Genomic DNA, 16,794 nt, shown 5'->3' on the forward strand with positions numbered 1-16,794 from the left:
CATTTCATTCCATCCCTATGAGGTTTGCATAAGCAGTTCCAAGTCAGACTAAATACTGTATTGCTCTTATTACAGTGGATAAATATTTTAAAGTTTAGGAATTAAATATTTTATTTTTTCTGTATGCTCTCTGCAACTATTATGAACTTTTTACAGCTTCTTCACTCATGGGAAGTCTTTGGGGTTTCCTTTTTTAAATGTAAGACTACTATTTGTTTCCCCAAACAGAAGCAGATAAGAGTTAACAGATATGTTCAATAAATCACTTCATGCTCGGTGTTAATAAGAAGAGTATGCTTCTTCATATAAAGAAAGGCTTTTCTAGAAGGCATGTATCTTTTATTATAATAAAAGTTTGCCAACAACAACAACAAATGAATCAAGTAAATGTTACATCTTTAGGTACACAATTTCTCTCTTCATTTTTATGACAGCATAGATTTTCTTGGCATACATCTCTGTACTTGACACAGGTATGTCTCACACTAAATTAAGACAACATATCTGAAGAAGAGCATGTCCTGAGCTGTTTGGTTGAAATTTCCCACAAAATAAGAAACCAAGAAGCTGTTTACACATGTGCTTTAAAAGAAGTAGACTAATTATGTTAACTGATTTATTAATATATGAAGTTCTTGGTCCAATTATTAAAAGTACAAAGAGACCAGGGAGCAATTTAAATGTCTACTGCATCTAAGATAAAATGTTTTATCTGCTCTGCATTTCAAAATCTTTTTTTTAAGGTTAATTATAATTCTAAGCAAAGCTACTCTAGATAGGCCCCTTAGGTTTTATGTAAGTTTAAATAAAATAATAACAATAACTTTACCTCATTGGCTAGCTCCAGGAGTACTGGGGCAGCTCCATTTTTCCCCACTCCATTCAGATACCTAGACAAGACAAAGCCAAGTGGTAATGCAGTGACAAGAAAAGGCCAGCATAGACTTGTCAGCATCCTCTGTGTGTACATGTTTCTCCTGGGCAAATGCCATGCTCAACTCTAGTTAAAGTATGCTACTGTCATAGGAGAGCACTGAAGGGAAAAGAATAACAAAAACAACTTACCTCAAAACCACTGGCAACTAACTAACTGAAGTTGGGGACAGGAGGTCTGAGTACACAGGTCTCCCTTGTGTTCACCTCCTAACATGTAAAGTGAACACAGAGGTGATTTTGAAAAGAACTATCCCTATCACCCTGGCTTTATCTATACCACAGCCACTCATGGGAAGGAAATAAGTTTACTCCTGAAAAACGCATCCATGCAAGCATATCATTTTTTATTTACATTTAGTTCATAGGATTGGTTGACACCTTATTAGGAAAAAAATGGAACAGACTTTTCATCAGTGGGTCAGCACACCTTTAATAGGTAATACAAGCCATCATCTTATCTGCTCTGGATTTCTGTCGTAACCTCCAGCTCTCCTCATGCCCTAACCCTGCAAAACAAACACACAAAAAAACAAACTCCCCAAATTCATCCTAGACATGGAAGCCAGAGTGATTTTTTTTAGAATAAAAATCTGAACATACCATTCTCCTCCTTAAAACACTTCAAAAGCCCCACATTAAATCTCAAGATTAAATTATAACCACTTAAAAATTCTCGTAAGGATCTTCATAATCTGGTTCCTACCTACTCTCTTCAGCCAGCCTCATCTCTAGTCACTGTTCCCCACTCCAGCCCTTCACCTGGATAACTCCTGATTCAGATTGTATGTCTCCTTTTTCATCCACCATGACCTGGGAGAACATTAAGTATCCCTTATGTGCAATCCAGGAGCACCTTGTTCATCTCTCCATCACTTAGCCCAGAACACTGTATCTGCTGAGTTACTTGTCCACCTCAAACCCAACCCGACTGTTAGGCTAAAAGCCTCATGAAGGTAGAAGAATTTCATTTTATTCAATTTATTATGCCTACCACGGTTCTTGGCTTATAATAGGTGATTATATTGTAATATTGAATACATGATTTTTTCTCTAATAAATGAGTAATTAAATAATTTTAAAAAGCCATTTTAGGCAAGAAAATAAAATTAAGTATGAACATTTTCTCTATAGTATACTGTTTGATTGAATAAACTAACAACATTTGTTTGATAGTAAAAATCAAAGTCAACAGGTGAGGTCTTCCCTGTAACTGCCAGAAGCAAATACTAAATTAAATTACATTATTTCACAGGTATGCTTATAAAGATGTATGATTTCCAATAAATGAAGTGGAATAAAATCAAATAATTTAAGGTGGGGAAAGTCTCAGGATCATTATAACTTCAAAGTAATTCTAATAAATCCATTTTCATCTATTGGCCCTTTCTTGAATAAATTGTTTAGGAATCTAACTGGGAAATAAGTACTGTCATTTCAGGAGCAAGGGAAAAACAAAATAAAAACAAACAAGACAAGTGTGGTTTAGAGAAGGATCCCTGGGAAATAGGCCAGCTAAGAACTTCATGTCAACTTACAGAACTTCCATTGCACTGATAGGTCTGTTCAAGGAACAATCAGTTTCGTCAAGTCGGAGCAACTAACCAGAGCGCACATTCATTAAGCATTCTGGTTCTGGGTCAGGGTATTTAAGCCTATATTGATAATAGTATATCTTTACAACTCTCTACTTAACATTCATTTATCCCACAAATATTTTTGAGAGCTAACTAGTTGTCAGGCCTTATTCCAGGTTCTGAAGAAGCAGAAGGGAACAAAACTTCTTTGGTTCCTGCCATCATAGAGATTATATAACAGTGAAGAGACAGAGAAGAAAAAGAGAAGTAAATACATAAAGTAATGACATATGCTACAATATAATATAAATTAGATGGGTTGGTCAGGAAGCCCCTCTCTAAGGAAGTGACACTGAAGTAGAAACCCACAAGAAGGAAAGCAGCAAGCCAAGAGAGAAAGAACATTCCCAGCAAGAGAACAGTAAGTGCAAATGTCAGGAATGTGCCTGGGCTATCTGAGGACTGGGAAAGGCTCTAGTGAGACCAGAGCAGAACCTCTTCTCAGGGGTTAATTTGGAAAGAATGAAAGAGAACAGCTAGACCCCAGATCACTGCCTGTGCCCGGAAGCTATCATTTTGAGTCCAAATTATATGGTTTCATATAAATGCTGCATCAATCACAATCCTGGTAATGACCAATAGAACACTTCTATTAAGTTTAAAGCAACAGGAGTTGGTCAAATGACAACATTAGCGCCCTATATCTGTATAGTCTATATAATATTTGAAGCATGTTCATACTTAATACAGTGGAAATTCCTAATTATGAGCTTGATTACTCTTCCCAGTTGGTCATATAAAGAAACCAAACTCCAGAGTACTGATGAAACCCATCTGGGCTCCCCTAGCTGGTAAGCAGTAAATCTCTGAAATGGACCGCTGATCTCCCAAAGCCTACTGAGGTGTCCTCAAATGCTGAAAAGGGTAGACCTGCTTCTAACTGTATTTATTCCCCAATTTGTTTCCCACCTATACCTTATAGCACTTCAGAAGTGCTAGGGAAAAGAAATTAAGTTAAAATTAATCTGAAGTTGCATTTGTCCATTCTGGGAACTTTAACTGTCCCCCATATCAAGTGACAGATCAGGTTTACTCAAATTTTTAGATATGCAATCAAAGGAGCATGATAATTACAGAAAACATTCAGTAAGGTCATAATCAGAAATTCCTCATGCTACCCTTCTCTCCATCCTCAAAACATCTTGTGCAAACTTACAGCATAGACTATTCACACAGTTATAATGGGTTGTTTCTCTCTCCTTGGGGTAGGGCTACACAAATCAATGTTGAACCTTCATCCGGCACGTCCTTAGCAAAGATCTGAATTGTAAGTGGGATATAAAAACGTAATCCTGAACACTACATTAAGGTGACCTGGGCTGCCTTCCTGATGCCTATTTGCAAATTGAAATTACTCTGCATAGACTGTATGTCATCCTCCAGCTTTGCCATAGGAGGACTAACAAATGTATATCTCGTGGGTGAAACCATCCTTAAAAGATCTTCCCAGAAGGTCCATTTTATGATGTTTTTTGAGTGTGTAAGATCTATTAGCATCTAAGATTAAAAATAATATGTACTGATTTTAAATATAAGACAAACTTACTTAATCTTAATATTTTTATAACAACTATAATAGTAAAACTTCAAAAATCTACCAAAATTCTTCACTAAGTTTACATCTGAATACCACCTTTGTTGATTCTATATCAAAACCCTCTGGAATCCATCTCCATGCATGCAACTATTTTCCCACTAAACAGAGCAGCTGAGGACAGGTATTGTGATTCTTATACTTGGTTCCTAGCATAGTAGATGGGACACAGTGAATGCAAAGTAAATGGTGCTATTTAAACAAAAAAGTGGTTCGAATTTTTAGAAACTATCTGTATCATGTGATATCAGTAACATATTTGAACTATCCTTTTTTCCATGTGAACATCTGAATAAAATCCAACTGGTCTGATTCTGCAAAGCTAATAAAGCTGGCCCCTCAAACAGTGTGTGTTGAGAGACAGGAGGAGATGAGAGACAGTATTTCTAAACTTTGCTATTGATGAGGAAACTTGTAAACTTGACCAACTTGCGTGTGTTTGTGTATGTGTGCGTGTGCACATATATGCCCATGTGCACTGATCTAGATAAATCTAAATAAATTTTACCAAGTATGTTTCCTGTTTAGAACTAAAATGCCATTAGTACAGTGGGAAAGAATAGAGAGTTCTTTTCAACATGAACAAGCTGTGTCTATACACACACAACATGAAGAACTGAGGAAATTTCCTCAGTAATTCAAAAGCTTAGGAAAACATTTTCTACTGTTGTTTGTATACTTTGAAGTTTCAGTTAACCATGATGGAATCACGCTGTGGATTGTATGGTCTTTAATACAGACTTCAAATTCTGAATTGAGAACATCTCAATGCTAGCAAGAATACAGAGACACAGGAATTCTCTGATATTGCTAGTAGAAATGTAACCATTACTATCTTTCTAGATGGTAATTTGACAACATATAATAAAATCATTAAATGCTTATTGTTTACACCAGTAATTCCATCTACAGAAATATTAAGAAACTAATTCAAATGCAAAGACTTATGCACCAAACTATGTATCACAGTGTTATTTATATCAGAATATTGGAAACATATATGTTCAACAGAGGAATAATTCAGTAAATTATGATACCTTCATATGAAGTAATAAAATAAAAATGTTTACAAAACTCTCTCTTCAAAATAATATCATGTCATATGTATTTTTCCAAGTATCAAATTCAGAATTCACAGTTGCATATATAGGATGACCTCATCTATGTAAAAATGGATTGACAAAAGACTGGAATGAAAAACACCAGTGGTTATCTATGGGTGCCACAATTATGGGCTTATATTCATTCTTTTTTATACCATTCATTTCTTTTTTATACCATTAAAAATGCACTTAGGGCTTCCCTGGTGGCGCAGTGGTTGAGAGTCCGCCTGCCGATGCAGGGGACACGGGTTCATGCCCCGGGCCGGGAAGATCCCACATGCTGCGGAGCGGCTGGGCCCGTGAGCCATGGCCGCTGGGCCTGCGCATCCAGAGCCTGTGCTCCGCAATGGGAGAGGCCACAACGGTGAGAGGCCCGCGTACCGCAAAAAAAAAAAAAAGTGCTTAATTTTCACAATATGCATGTATTACTTTTATAAAAGAAAAAAAAGGAAGAAATTGTTGAGATTGTCAAACTGCTTAAGTATGTTTTGATATAATTTTGCCTTTATTCTAATCAGCTGGGAAACAAAAACCTTTCAAGGCCAATTTACCACAGAGAATACAGGGACATTCAACCTGCACATTTACAACAAGAGACCTGTGAGGTCAAATCATCTGAAAGGTAACAACACAGCCCGTCTACAAGCACAAAGTGCAGGGCAGAAAAGTCAGGAAGCGGGGTAGTAAAGTAAGAAACCAGTCAGACTGCTTTCCTATTAGACGGTCCATTACAGCCTAACTTCAAGATTGTGTTTCAAATGTTGTGACTCCTCGAAGTAATTGAGGTTCTCACATTTAACTAAACTTAAAGAAATACAAATATGTTTCTATATTTTCATTATTACCCAATCAACTGTTCGAGTAACCATACTTAAAGATCTTTGTTTTTGGCCTAAACTAACCAGGTAATCCAATAAAGTATGTTTATACCTCAGAAATCAAACATACTTTTTTAAAAAAATTAATTTATTTTATTTTTTGGCTGCGTTGGGTCTTCACTGCTGTGCGCGGGCTTTCTCTAGTTGCGGTGAGCGGGGACTACTCTTCGTTGTGGTGTGTGGGCTTCTCATTGCGGTGGCTTCTCTTGTTGTGGAGCACGGCCTCTAAGCATGTGGGCTTCAGTAGTTGTGGCACGTGGGCTCAGTAGTTGTGGCACGTGGGCTCAGTAGTTGTGGCTCGTGGGCTCTAGAGTGCAGGCTCAGTAGTTGTGGCGCATGGGCTTAGTTGCTCTGAAGCATGTGGCATCTTCCCAGACCAGGGCTCGAACCCGTGTCCACTGCATTGGCAGGTGGATTCTTAACCACCGCGCCACCAGGGAAGCCCCTCAAATATAGCTTTTAATGAAAGTAAATTTTTTAAAAGTAGCATTTAGAGATCTTAGAAATCATCTAATTAAAACGGCTTTTTTACTATGAAAAAAAATGATTATTAGAGGGCAGCCCATGGCCTGTTAGCAAATCTCCAAATTTCTAGGAAATGCTTTATTTTCCCTTGTTGATATTAACTGGGCCTTAAAATCTGAAATAGAATCATACTTTTATATGGAAGCCTAAGACTATAAATTTTATAAATAAGAATGTATTTTTTGACACGTGAGCCACTTTTCAGTCTTTCAGTGGAGAGTCTGGTTGCCAAAGCAGTTGTTGGCTTCACAGCACTTCATGGGTCTTTCTCAATTTTATATGTATGATTTAGATGATAACTTTAATTTAAATGTTAGTTTCACTGAGGAGATTATTACTTTTGAATAAATCACTTCAAACTTTACAAAGGCTTCTCTTTTTTTTTTTTTTGCAGTATGCGGGCCTCTCACTGTTGTGGCCTCTCCCGTTGCAGAGCACAGGCTCCAGACGCGCAGGCTCAGCGGCCATGGCTCACGGGCCCAGCCGCTCCGCGGCATGTGGGATCTTCCCGGGCCGGGGCATGAACCCGTGTCCCCTGCATCGGCAGGCGGACTCTCAACAACTGCGCCACCAGGGAAGCCCTACAATGGCTTCTTAAAGTGTAACTCTCCTAGATATAAAAGTGTGTGTGTGTGTTTGTGTATGCATGTATATTTCTTTAACAGATACTTCTACTCAAAACAGAATATATCTTTTACCACTATGGCATAATGAATACTTTTAAAAAAATCTAACTTCAATAACTTTTCAATAAACACGCAATTCTTAAAAAAAAGACTTTACAGAAACATAATACCAATATTTTATCTGCATATTCATTTAATTCATAGAATTTTCGTGCATAAAAATCATTCATCTAAAATCAGTGGTGTCACTCTCACCACAGAAAGATTGCTCTGTCAATCTTATGTGTAATAATTTAAGAGCATATTTCAAACTGTTTTCCTTTCCAGTATGCCCTTAAAATATTTAAGAAAGCAACCAATAATTTCTAATGCAAACCATAACCATTTACCATTATAAGTTATTCACTCATATTACAAAGCCAATTTTTTTTTAATTTTTTAAAAAAGGAGCTATTTTAAAGATTCTTTTTGTTTCTGAACAAGAGGTTGGAACTATAATAAATTAGGCTGAAATTAAAATATCTCCTGAACATCATGTTATTGATTCAATACTCAAGACGTTCCTTTAAAAATATAAACCCCTCTTAAAATCTGACAGCTGTACATTATTATGTGTCTCTATATGTCCTTACTTGATTTATATCTTTTTTTGCCTTTCTAAAATGGCTAACCCAATACCTACGATGCAAAATACAACTGTACCAAAATTTAATCTTATTTTCTAATATACTTTTCAACTTGCTGATTTAAATAAGAAATAAAATTGGTTTGAGAACTTTCACATATACGTGTAGATATACGTCTGCATGAACATACGCATCTATCCAAGATATGCGCTTACAATCAGTTTCAAGCATCCAACTGAGATTTTCTAATACTGGAACAATTTCTTACATAGTAAAGATTTCACACACATGTAAATTAAGATGGTCTCACCATATTCTTTAAATCCATACAACAGAGTATTTGAGAAATTTTAAGAAATATACTTGAAGTCTTAAATAAGAAACTTAAAACAAGATGCCTTGGAATGTTATATAGAAAATCAATTTATTAATCTAATTTATTCATAATTATTATTACAATTAATAGGTATTATGATACCCTCTAGTGGGACAGGCAGGTCATACCTCTGGTAATAACTTTCAATCGCTTCCGAAGTATGATGTTTGGCATGTGTTCTCTTAATATGTTTCTGAAACAAAATAAAAAAGATTTTTATGTTGTGTCACAGATCAGGTTCAAGAACAAAAATGACACATTTCTTGATCCCAATGTCTAACATAAAGGGCAAACCGAATAATAGTTTGGGGATTTGGGTGGTGGTAGATCTTTTTTCCCTTCTACTCTATGAACCTATGCATTTTAATCTCTATTGCATGGCTGGGATGTCTCCAGACTGTACCACAAGGTACAGTATATATGTAAAAGCCAACAGGGTCATAGTAATTGAATCTAAATTAAGTTTGCTTAGGGTTGTAGAGGGCAAAGAAAAACTTGTTCCCTGTTTCAACCTTTGTATTAATTTTCCCTCAATTCAATTCCATCTAAGTCCTCCGCACTCTAGTTTTACAATCCAATTGCCATTTTTAACCAGGAAGAACATTGCTTAAAAACAACTTATTTGAAAACTACAAAAAGTAATTCCATAGAGACTTGCCACTTGACTGACACCTGTCATCTCATGATAAATGACTCCATTTTCTGCCTCTCTTGCCTTCTGCCACTCCAGCAATGGTCATTTATCATCATCTCTGTCAGCAATGGAAAGCGGCACTGACAGTGCAAGTCAGCAAACATTTAGCACATGGAACCACGCAACACAGGGAAATTATTATTGTCAGAATAATAATGGTTTAGCATAATTTATTACAGGTCCACCAAATAAGCAAAGGCTAGATGTTATTAGACAGATGGATGGGTAGGCTTGGCAGGCCTCCACTGAGACGCAGGCGGTGCTCGATGTGGAAAGGAGAATATCCTCCAACCCAATCAGAGAGCTGGCAGTTCAATTACAAAGAAATAAAGGGACATTCATCATTCAATTAGGCACCTGTCAACCCTCACAAAGGAGAAAACTTCTAACCTGGTACTCCTGGGAGAAGATGCTCAGCAGAGTGGCCTGCGATTGACTGGAACAAATAAAAGAAGGACAAAGTTAATTACTGGAGTGCACGGCAAAGAAACAAAAGAGAAAGGAGCTTCAAAGGTAGGCCTGCTGCCCTGTAATCTAACAGAACATGAAAACAAGTGTGGAAAAGTTGTTCCAGATGAACACCTCAAACAAAGGCTTCCTGCTGCTAGGTCAAGGAGACAGAAAAAGGGAAAGGGGAAAATATGGATGGTCTCAAAGCAAACTATCATATGATTTGGATTTTCTTAAACTTTAGAATGATTATAAATCATATCTGTACCATGCATGTATGTTAAAAGGGACCAAAAGAGGCAAGGTTTATTCCCATTGATAAATGATAGTCAAATCCCATCAACAGTAGAAAATGCAATTCATTCACTGGCAACATTCTGAAATTTAGTTTGTTAGCAGGTAGGTATCCTCTTCTGTAGGTCTCTCAGATTCAAGGGGGGAAACTTTGCTCTTCACTAGAAGTAGCACAGAGACCACTGGAACATTCCCACCGATAGTGGCCTACTTTGAAAATAGAAGCTTTCATAGCAGAAAGCTGAGGTCCTTGAGAACAGCATTCCCTAAGACTGCCATAAGCCTTATTCATCTAAGACTCCATGCAATGTCAAACACCTGGAAATGAAGCAACCTGGAACACATTCTTCCCAAGTGGGAATTTTCCTCTTACAATTGTTAACATTTAGAAATGGAATAGAATTTTTTTTCTCTAAAAAGCAATCAATGGCCCACTACTATTCTTTTTGATTGCCCCCTGTAGATACAGCTGCCTTATCTTATCTTGAAAACAATTAATTATTTCTGATATATTTTCCTACCAAATGCTATCCGAACAAATTACAGTGTTAATAATTCTGCTTTTATAGTACACCAAAGCACTGTGAATAATTAAAATTTTTCTATTCATGAATGAGACTGCTTAAGCTCATCACAGGTAATTTGGAGAGTATGAAATAAAAGCAATGACACCATATTCCTTTACTCACTGTCAGTACTGTCATCTCTTGCATATCATTACAGATTTGGCTTCTAACCCCTTTCCACTCTTATTAGATTACAAAAGAATATGTTTAAAAAAAACACCATAAATGTTTATCAAGGAAAACCAATAATTACTACAGGACTGTTTTAATGACTCAAAAGTACTGAGAAATGATTGAATAAAATTATAAATCCATTATAACTTTTTCAATGTCTCTAAAAATGGAAGCCACCTTTGAAAAAGCCAGTTCTATGTATAAAATCTTCCTATTATGCCTGGCTTGCCTGAGCTTCACATGCAAATCACATACCCTAGTAGGGTTGCTGACAACCAACTCCTGAAAAAAAATGGCAAAGTTAAACCCAAATCTTTATAAACTACTGAATAAGTCACTATGTTAGATATTTATGTACAATAAATACAGCCCTCCTCATTGCACAGCAAAATATATTTATGTTAACCAATTAATGGAAGGCAAAATGTCAGTCTCTTGGTCTCAAACAATATGATGGAAATAAATGTGCATGTAATGGGCAAGTCAGGGACCAATGACTAATGAGGAGGAAGCTAAACTGAATAAAACAAAGGGATAATGGTAGATGCTCAGAAAGGGAAGACTAACAGACAGCAGAAGGAATAAGCCCAAGAATAAACAGTTCAATGTGAGAAGTTGGTCAAGAGTTGAGAGCACTGTAAAAACTGAGGACAAGATAATGCCTTCAATCAGGAAACTGTCTTAAACAGCTTAGAATTCAATTCAGCTAAAACCATGGACACAGCCTATGGAGCAACATGCTTTCTCAGCGGCCAAGAGGGTTAGAGAGGAAATTCCAGCTTACACTGGGGGCAAAACCTGGCTAGAGCTAAAAAGAGAAAATGACTTACCATAGTAAAATAGAAAGACAGAGTTGGGTCCAAAAGGCTTTGGGTTTGGCTGACCAGACAAAGCTGTAGAGAACTAACTGATTTTTGCTAGGTAGTTTGTCAGTCAACGCTCTCTTCCTGTGTGTGCTAAGCATTGTGAACAAGCCTCACAACATAAAGAATGGGAGAGTAGTTTTAGTGCAACTAAGACACTGACCCCAGTGTGTATTATTTGTTACTCTCTTCCAGTGTGTGGATTCTGAGAAGGGATCCCAAGGCAAAAGACTGGTGAGTGGAGAAATCATGACCTCGAGGGTCTAGCTTCAAAGAACTCACCACCTCTACCTGGCCCCCCACTGCAGTTTCCCCTACTGTTTGATTTGATTGGCAAGAGCCACAGAAGTTACGGTTTAAATTCAACATTCCTTAGGTTCACAAAGAATATGGTTTCTGGCTAGAGAGGAAGAAAAGAGAAGATTCTGCGTAACTAAAAGGCTCATCTTAAACATCACAGTCAGTCCATGAGCAGTTTTCACTGAGCATCCACAATGTCCTGAGGTCATGGGTATGGGAAAATATGCCTCCAAAATAAAAACATTAAAGTGGACAGGAATTGATTTAGAGGAAACTTTCAACATATACATGCGAAAAAGCAAAAAATTAGAACATTGTCAAGTGCTCACATATTTTTTAGGGATTTAGTGAAGTAAATTATACCCTGAATCCTCACATATTTCAAGACTTTGGAGCATACACTTGTCACTTAGCATACATGTGTTTTCCATTTATATATTCAAAAATATAGTCACTTACTTTGCACAAATGCCCAAAGTCTCTTCAAAGATCATTTTGTGTTTTTTTCCCATGCTACCCTCCCATATTAAGCTCCTCACCCTGCAGGTATCTGAGAAAAGAAGAGCATGTGAGTAGACGCCTACACTAGCTATGTAAAACCTTGTCTGAGTCGTGTGACAAATGGCTTTATGGAGCAGCAGTAGTCATGTTGCAGCAATGGGGAAACAAGCAAACAAGCATGAGGACAAAGCCAACACACTGAGGACATGTGACAGGAGACGGAAGGAGGACACTGTTGAGCTGCTCAAGACCATGAACTGAAGTGACTACCTTCCATACTTCTTTTGAGTAATAACACATGTCCTTTTTTTTTAAAGGAAGGAAGGAAGGAAGGAAGAGAGGGGGGAAAGGAAGGGGGGGAGGGAGGGAGGGAGGAAGGAAAGTTTTCTATTTCCTATGTGCCCAGGAAGTAGGAGACACGATCGAGGGAGGGCTCGGAGACAGGGTGGCCTATCACGACGGCACCTGTACAGGATGCAATACTTGGAAGGGGCTGTCCATTTTTATACACTCTAATTCTCTTCCTAGCTGGCAGCTACTGTATTTGGCTTCCTTAAAATTGTTCCTCTGTCTGTCACTGTGTCACTAAACTGATGTGCCTAGAGATCATAAATTGCTATCTGTGAATGACTTTTCCATACAGATTTTAAACATTGATGGGGTACTGATTACCCTCATTTTATATTGCATTCAAAACTTCAAATGCCAGGTACATAAACAGGCAACAAACCAGTGCCCCATATAGTATTTAACTCAACGCGTGTCCACGCCCATCCAGCTAAGATACTCAACAACCTGAAGGATATTAGAGAAAATGAACATCAGGGGGTTGAATGGGTGTGGCAAAGACTAAGAGCAGAACTTAGCACAGACTTAGCTGCAATGCAACATTCTTACAAGAGGGAAGTCTTGATGTTCCCAGGTGGAGACTTAAAGCAAGTAGAACCTTCAGGAAGAAGATACTACACTTTATACTTTAAGTTCTTCCTCTTTCAAGTGCCCAACTTCTGAAAAAGACCATAAAGAAATAAATGTTTCTATTCAACTTTCAAGCTCCTTTTGCTATAGCATCTATGATGTGTCAATGTCTACACTCTAATGGGCTTGAAATCCTCTGAACAAAATGAATATTACTTCTAGAATTCGGGAAGCAGTAAACCAACCTAAGAAGATAAAGCAAGATACTCTTACAAAGCATTAGGCTTGCAGACCTCACAAGGTACAACTTCTCTAAACCCATGAAAGAATACAATAAAATATTGGCTGTACGTGGTCAGTGATTCAGGGCACTAGTCAAGGAAGGTTTTCCATAAAAGCAATTCACTTCCCTCTCTCACTCCCTCCCACACCCATACATACAAATTTGAAACATAGAGCCTCTTTTTCCCCTCTAAAATCAAAATGGAATTCAATAAGACACCAAGGCTTGGTACAGCAGTACTACTAACTTTTTTTTTTTTTTTTAGGAAAATAACAATGTGAAGTGGGAAGAGTCATGAGAGATTACTGATATTCTGGGAAATTACTGGGGAGAAAAAAGGAAAAAAATATATAAACTAAATTGAAGAAATAGAGAAAAATGTATCTATCATACCCCCACACCCATTTCTTCTTTCTAATTTCCAACTTCATATTGAGGATATAGACTACATTTTATGCCTGATAGTAGCAAATATTCCCACACATGACTATATAGATGGCACCATTAAGTTTAGAAGTAATCAATTATCACAAAAAATTCTTATAAGTTACACTCATGTTTTATATATACAAAAAAAAGTGGTTACTGTCCCAGGAACTTAACTAATTTTGCTGACAAACTGAAGTCACATCCAAAACAGCTCTATCTACAGCAAGAGCTAAGAGTTATATGAACACCTACTTTGTGCTACACACTATACTGTGCCCTTTATTTTACCGTCATAGCAATCCTCTGAGGTAGGTACTATTATTGTCCTTATTTTAAAGATGGGGAAATGGAGAAAGAGAAGTTAAGGAAAGTACACAATTAAAGAACTAGGTAAGTGGTAGAACTGGAAATCGAAATCCTGGTGCAGTTCCAGAACCCAAGCCCTTAATCCCCATGCTAATCTGCCCTTCTAATGTGTGCTAATACCTGTTGCTTAAGGTTAAGCATTTATATGTTACATTATACTCCAAACAACCCTGAAAGGTGGGCATTCTTGCTTTTTTTGATAGAAAATTGAAGTCACAGGAGGTCAAGAGTTTTGATCAAATTCTATGGCCTTAGACAATATTCCCTTTAAAAAAAACTCAAAACACAGTTTTCCTTTAATTAACTATATAAAAAAATTTTCCTACAGTAAACAGTCAAGGATTAAAAAATTGTTGGGTAATTTCCATTATTCTTTCTGCAGCTAAGGTGTATTTTGTTAATAACTACACAATTGTCTGAAGTGTCTCTATGTGACTGTAAATGTGTCTTTCGCTCAAATGCTATTTACTGTATACAGAGCAACTTTAAATCCTTCCCTGAACAACACAGGTATAAACCCAATCAACCTTCTCTACAGAGGACAACACCCTCCATAAGTGTTAATTTTATTATATAATGTTTCATGAAGTTTCCTAGTTATAAAATAGTACCTATTCTGTGTAAAATCCATAGGTGTCCATCTGTGTTCCTGTGTTTTTTACTCTGTGTCTGATGTGTGTGTGTCTTTGTGTCTGTCTATACACAAAAGTAAAATTTCAAAAATTGTGTTTTAAACATTTTTTGTAACATGCCTTCATTACATAAGATATCAACATTTAATCCTGCCATAACACATTCACCTTTTAAAATTTTTATCATGCTTAAGACAAAACCATGTAACCACGTAGGTCACCAAATAGAACACTGCTGGGACCCCAAAAGGCACTCTATCTGATCATCACCCTTTCTCTCTCGCAGGTGAATCTGATCTTTATCACTTTCTTGCTTTTCTTTATAGTTTTACCTAAATTCTATAGGTTAGCTTTGCCTGTTCATAAACTTTATTTTAATGGAACCACACAGTGTGTGCTCTTCTGCATCTGTCTTCTTTCACTCAATAATATGTCTGTGAGAGTCACCTCTGTTAATTTATGTGAGGTTAATTCATTTTCATTGTTGTATAGTATATTCTATTGTATAAGTATGCTCCGCATTTATCTATCCTATTGATGAACATCTGAACTGTTTCCAGTCTTTTGCAATGAGAATAATGCTGCTGTGAACATTCCTGCACATGTTTCCTGGTGCATATGTGTACACATTTCTGATGCGTATAAATGCAGAAGTGGAATTCTGGGTCATCTGACATGCAAATCTCTAGCTTTAGTAGATACTGTCAAACAATTTTTCAAAGTGTTTGTAACAATTTTAAACTCCCACCAACACTAAAGGAGAGTTCCCACTGCTATACGTTCTTGTCACACCTTCTCATTAATGGCTTGTATTTCCGTTTTCTTTCTGCTGTCTTTTGAAGTGATAAAATTTAATTTTGATTAAGTCCAATGTTGCAATTCTTTAATTTTATTATTGGTACTTTTTGTGTGTCTTTTCTAAGATATCTTTGCCACTCATAGTCATGAAGATAATCCTGTATGTTTTGTTCTAGAAGCTTAAGAATGTTAGCTTTTACATTTGGGCCTATGATCTACCTTGAGTTAATTTTGTGCATTGAGATAGGAGTCACATTTTGTTTTTGTTATTTTTGTACATATATCCAATTGGTCACACACCATTTACCGACTGAATTATCTTGTTGCCTTTGAGGAAACCAAATATCTAAGGGTCTATTTTGGGACTCTCTAATCTGCTCCACTGATTTATGTGTTTATCTCTGCACAGATACCACATTGATTTGATTACGATTGATTACATTTAATGTATGTTCTAATATATTTAGGTTTAAGTCTATCATCTTACTGAATGCTAATTTTCTTAATCACTGTACATTCCTTTCTTCTCATATTTTGTATTCTTTTAAATTGATTTAGTACTTATTCTTCATTATTTTTCCCCTGGCAACTTGGAAGTTGAATACTCTTATACTATTAATGATTATCTTACATAAACACATGCCCCCTTGGTGATTAATTGCTGCCTGGAAAATACAAAAACTTTGCAACACTATCTATATTTCTCCCCTTCTGACATATAGAATATTACTGACATTGTTTTAATTCTACATATATCTTAAAATTCACAAGACATTGCTGTTGTTTTATACAGTTTCTGTTCATTCTGATATATCCACATATGAACAATTTCATTGCCCTTCCTTCCTTCCTTTTCCACTCTTCCATCCGGAATAACTTTCTTTTAATAATTCCAGCAGTGCAGATGTGTTGGTGATGTCAAATTTCAAATTTCAGCTCTTTTCAGTGATAATGTGCCTTATTTCTCGACCCAGTTTTAAGATTTTTTTTTAACTTTGGTTATTAGGAGTTTTAACTCTGGTATTTAGTAAGCTCCTGGTTACAGTTTGTTGGACTTCTTAAATATATGACTGGATACATTTCAACATTTTGAATATTCTCAAGTATTATTTCTTTTAACTTGCATCCTCTATCTCTTACTCTCTCTTCATATTTTACATTGTTTTGTTATTCTTTGTTATTCTGTTACACTCTAGATATTTTCTTCTCATCTATCTCTCACTAATTC

The 16,794-nt window shown here is 36.5% G+C and overlaps 1 protein-coding gene across 5 annotated transcripts in view; it reads right to left on the reverse strand.

Annotated features, from left to right (window-relative positions):
• The window catches only part of CDIN1 (CDAN1 interacting nuclease 1), a 217,677-nt gene that overhangs the window by 148,888 nt on the left and 51,995 nt on the right, over positions 1-16,794 (reverse strand). For all 5 annotated transcript variants that reach the window (XM_081229257.1, XM_081229256.1, XM_081229260.1 and 2 more), the window contains exons 2-4: positions 9,383-9,428; positions 8,427-8,491; positions 830-890 (exon numbers count right to left, since the gene is read on the reverse strand). In XM_081229257.1, the coding sequence (XP_081085383.1) occupies positions 830-890; positions 8,427-8,491; positions 9,383-9,428 (172 nt within the window). The remainder of the gene's footprint in view (positions 1-829; positions 891-8,426; positions 8,492-9,382; positions 9,429-16,794) is intronic.

The sequence above is a fragment of the Mesoplodon bidens genome (assembly GCF_964165515.1).
Source record: "Mesoplodon bidens genome assembly, chromosome: 3".
Taxonomy (NCBI): domain Eukaryota; kingdom Metazoa; phylum Chordata; class Mammalia; order Artiodactyla; family Ziphiidae; genus Mesoplodon; species Mesoplodon bidens.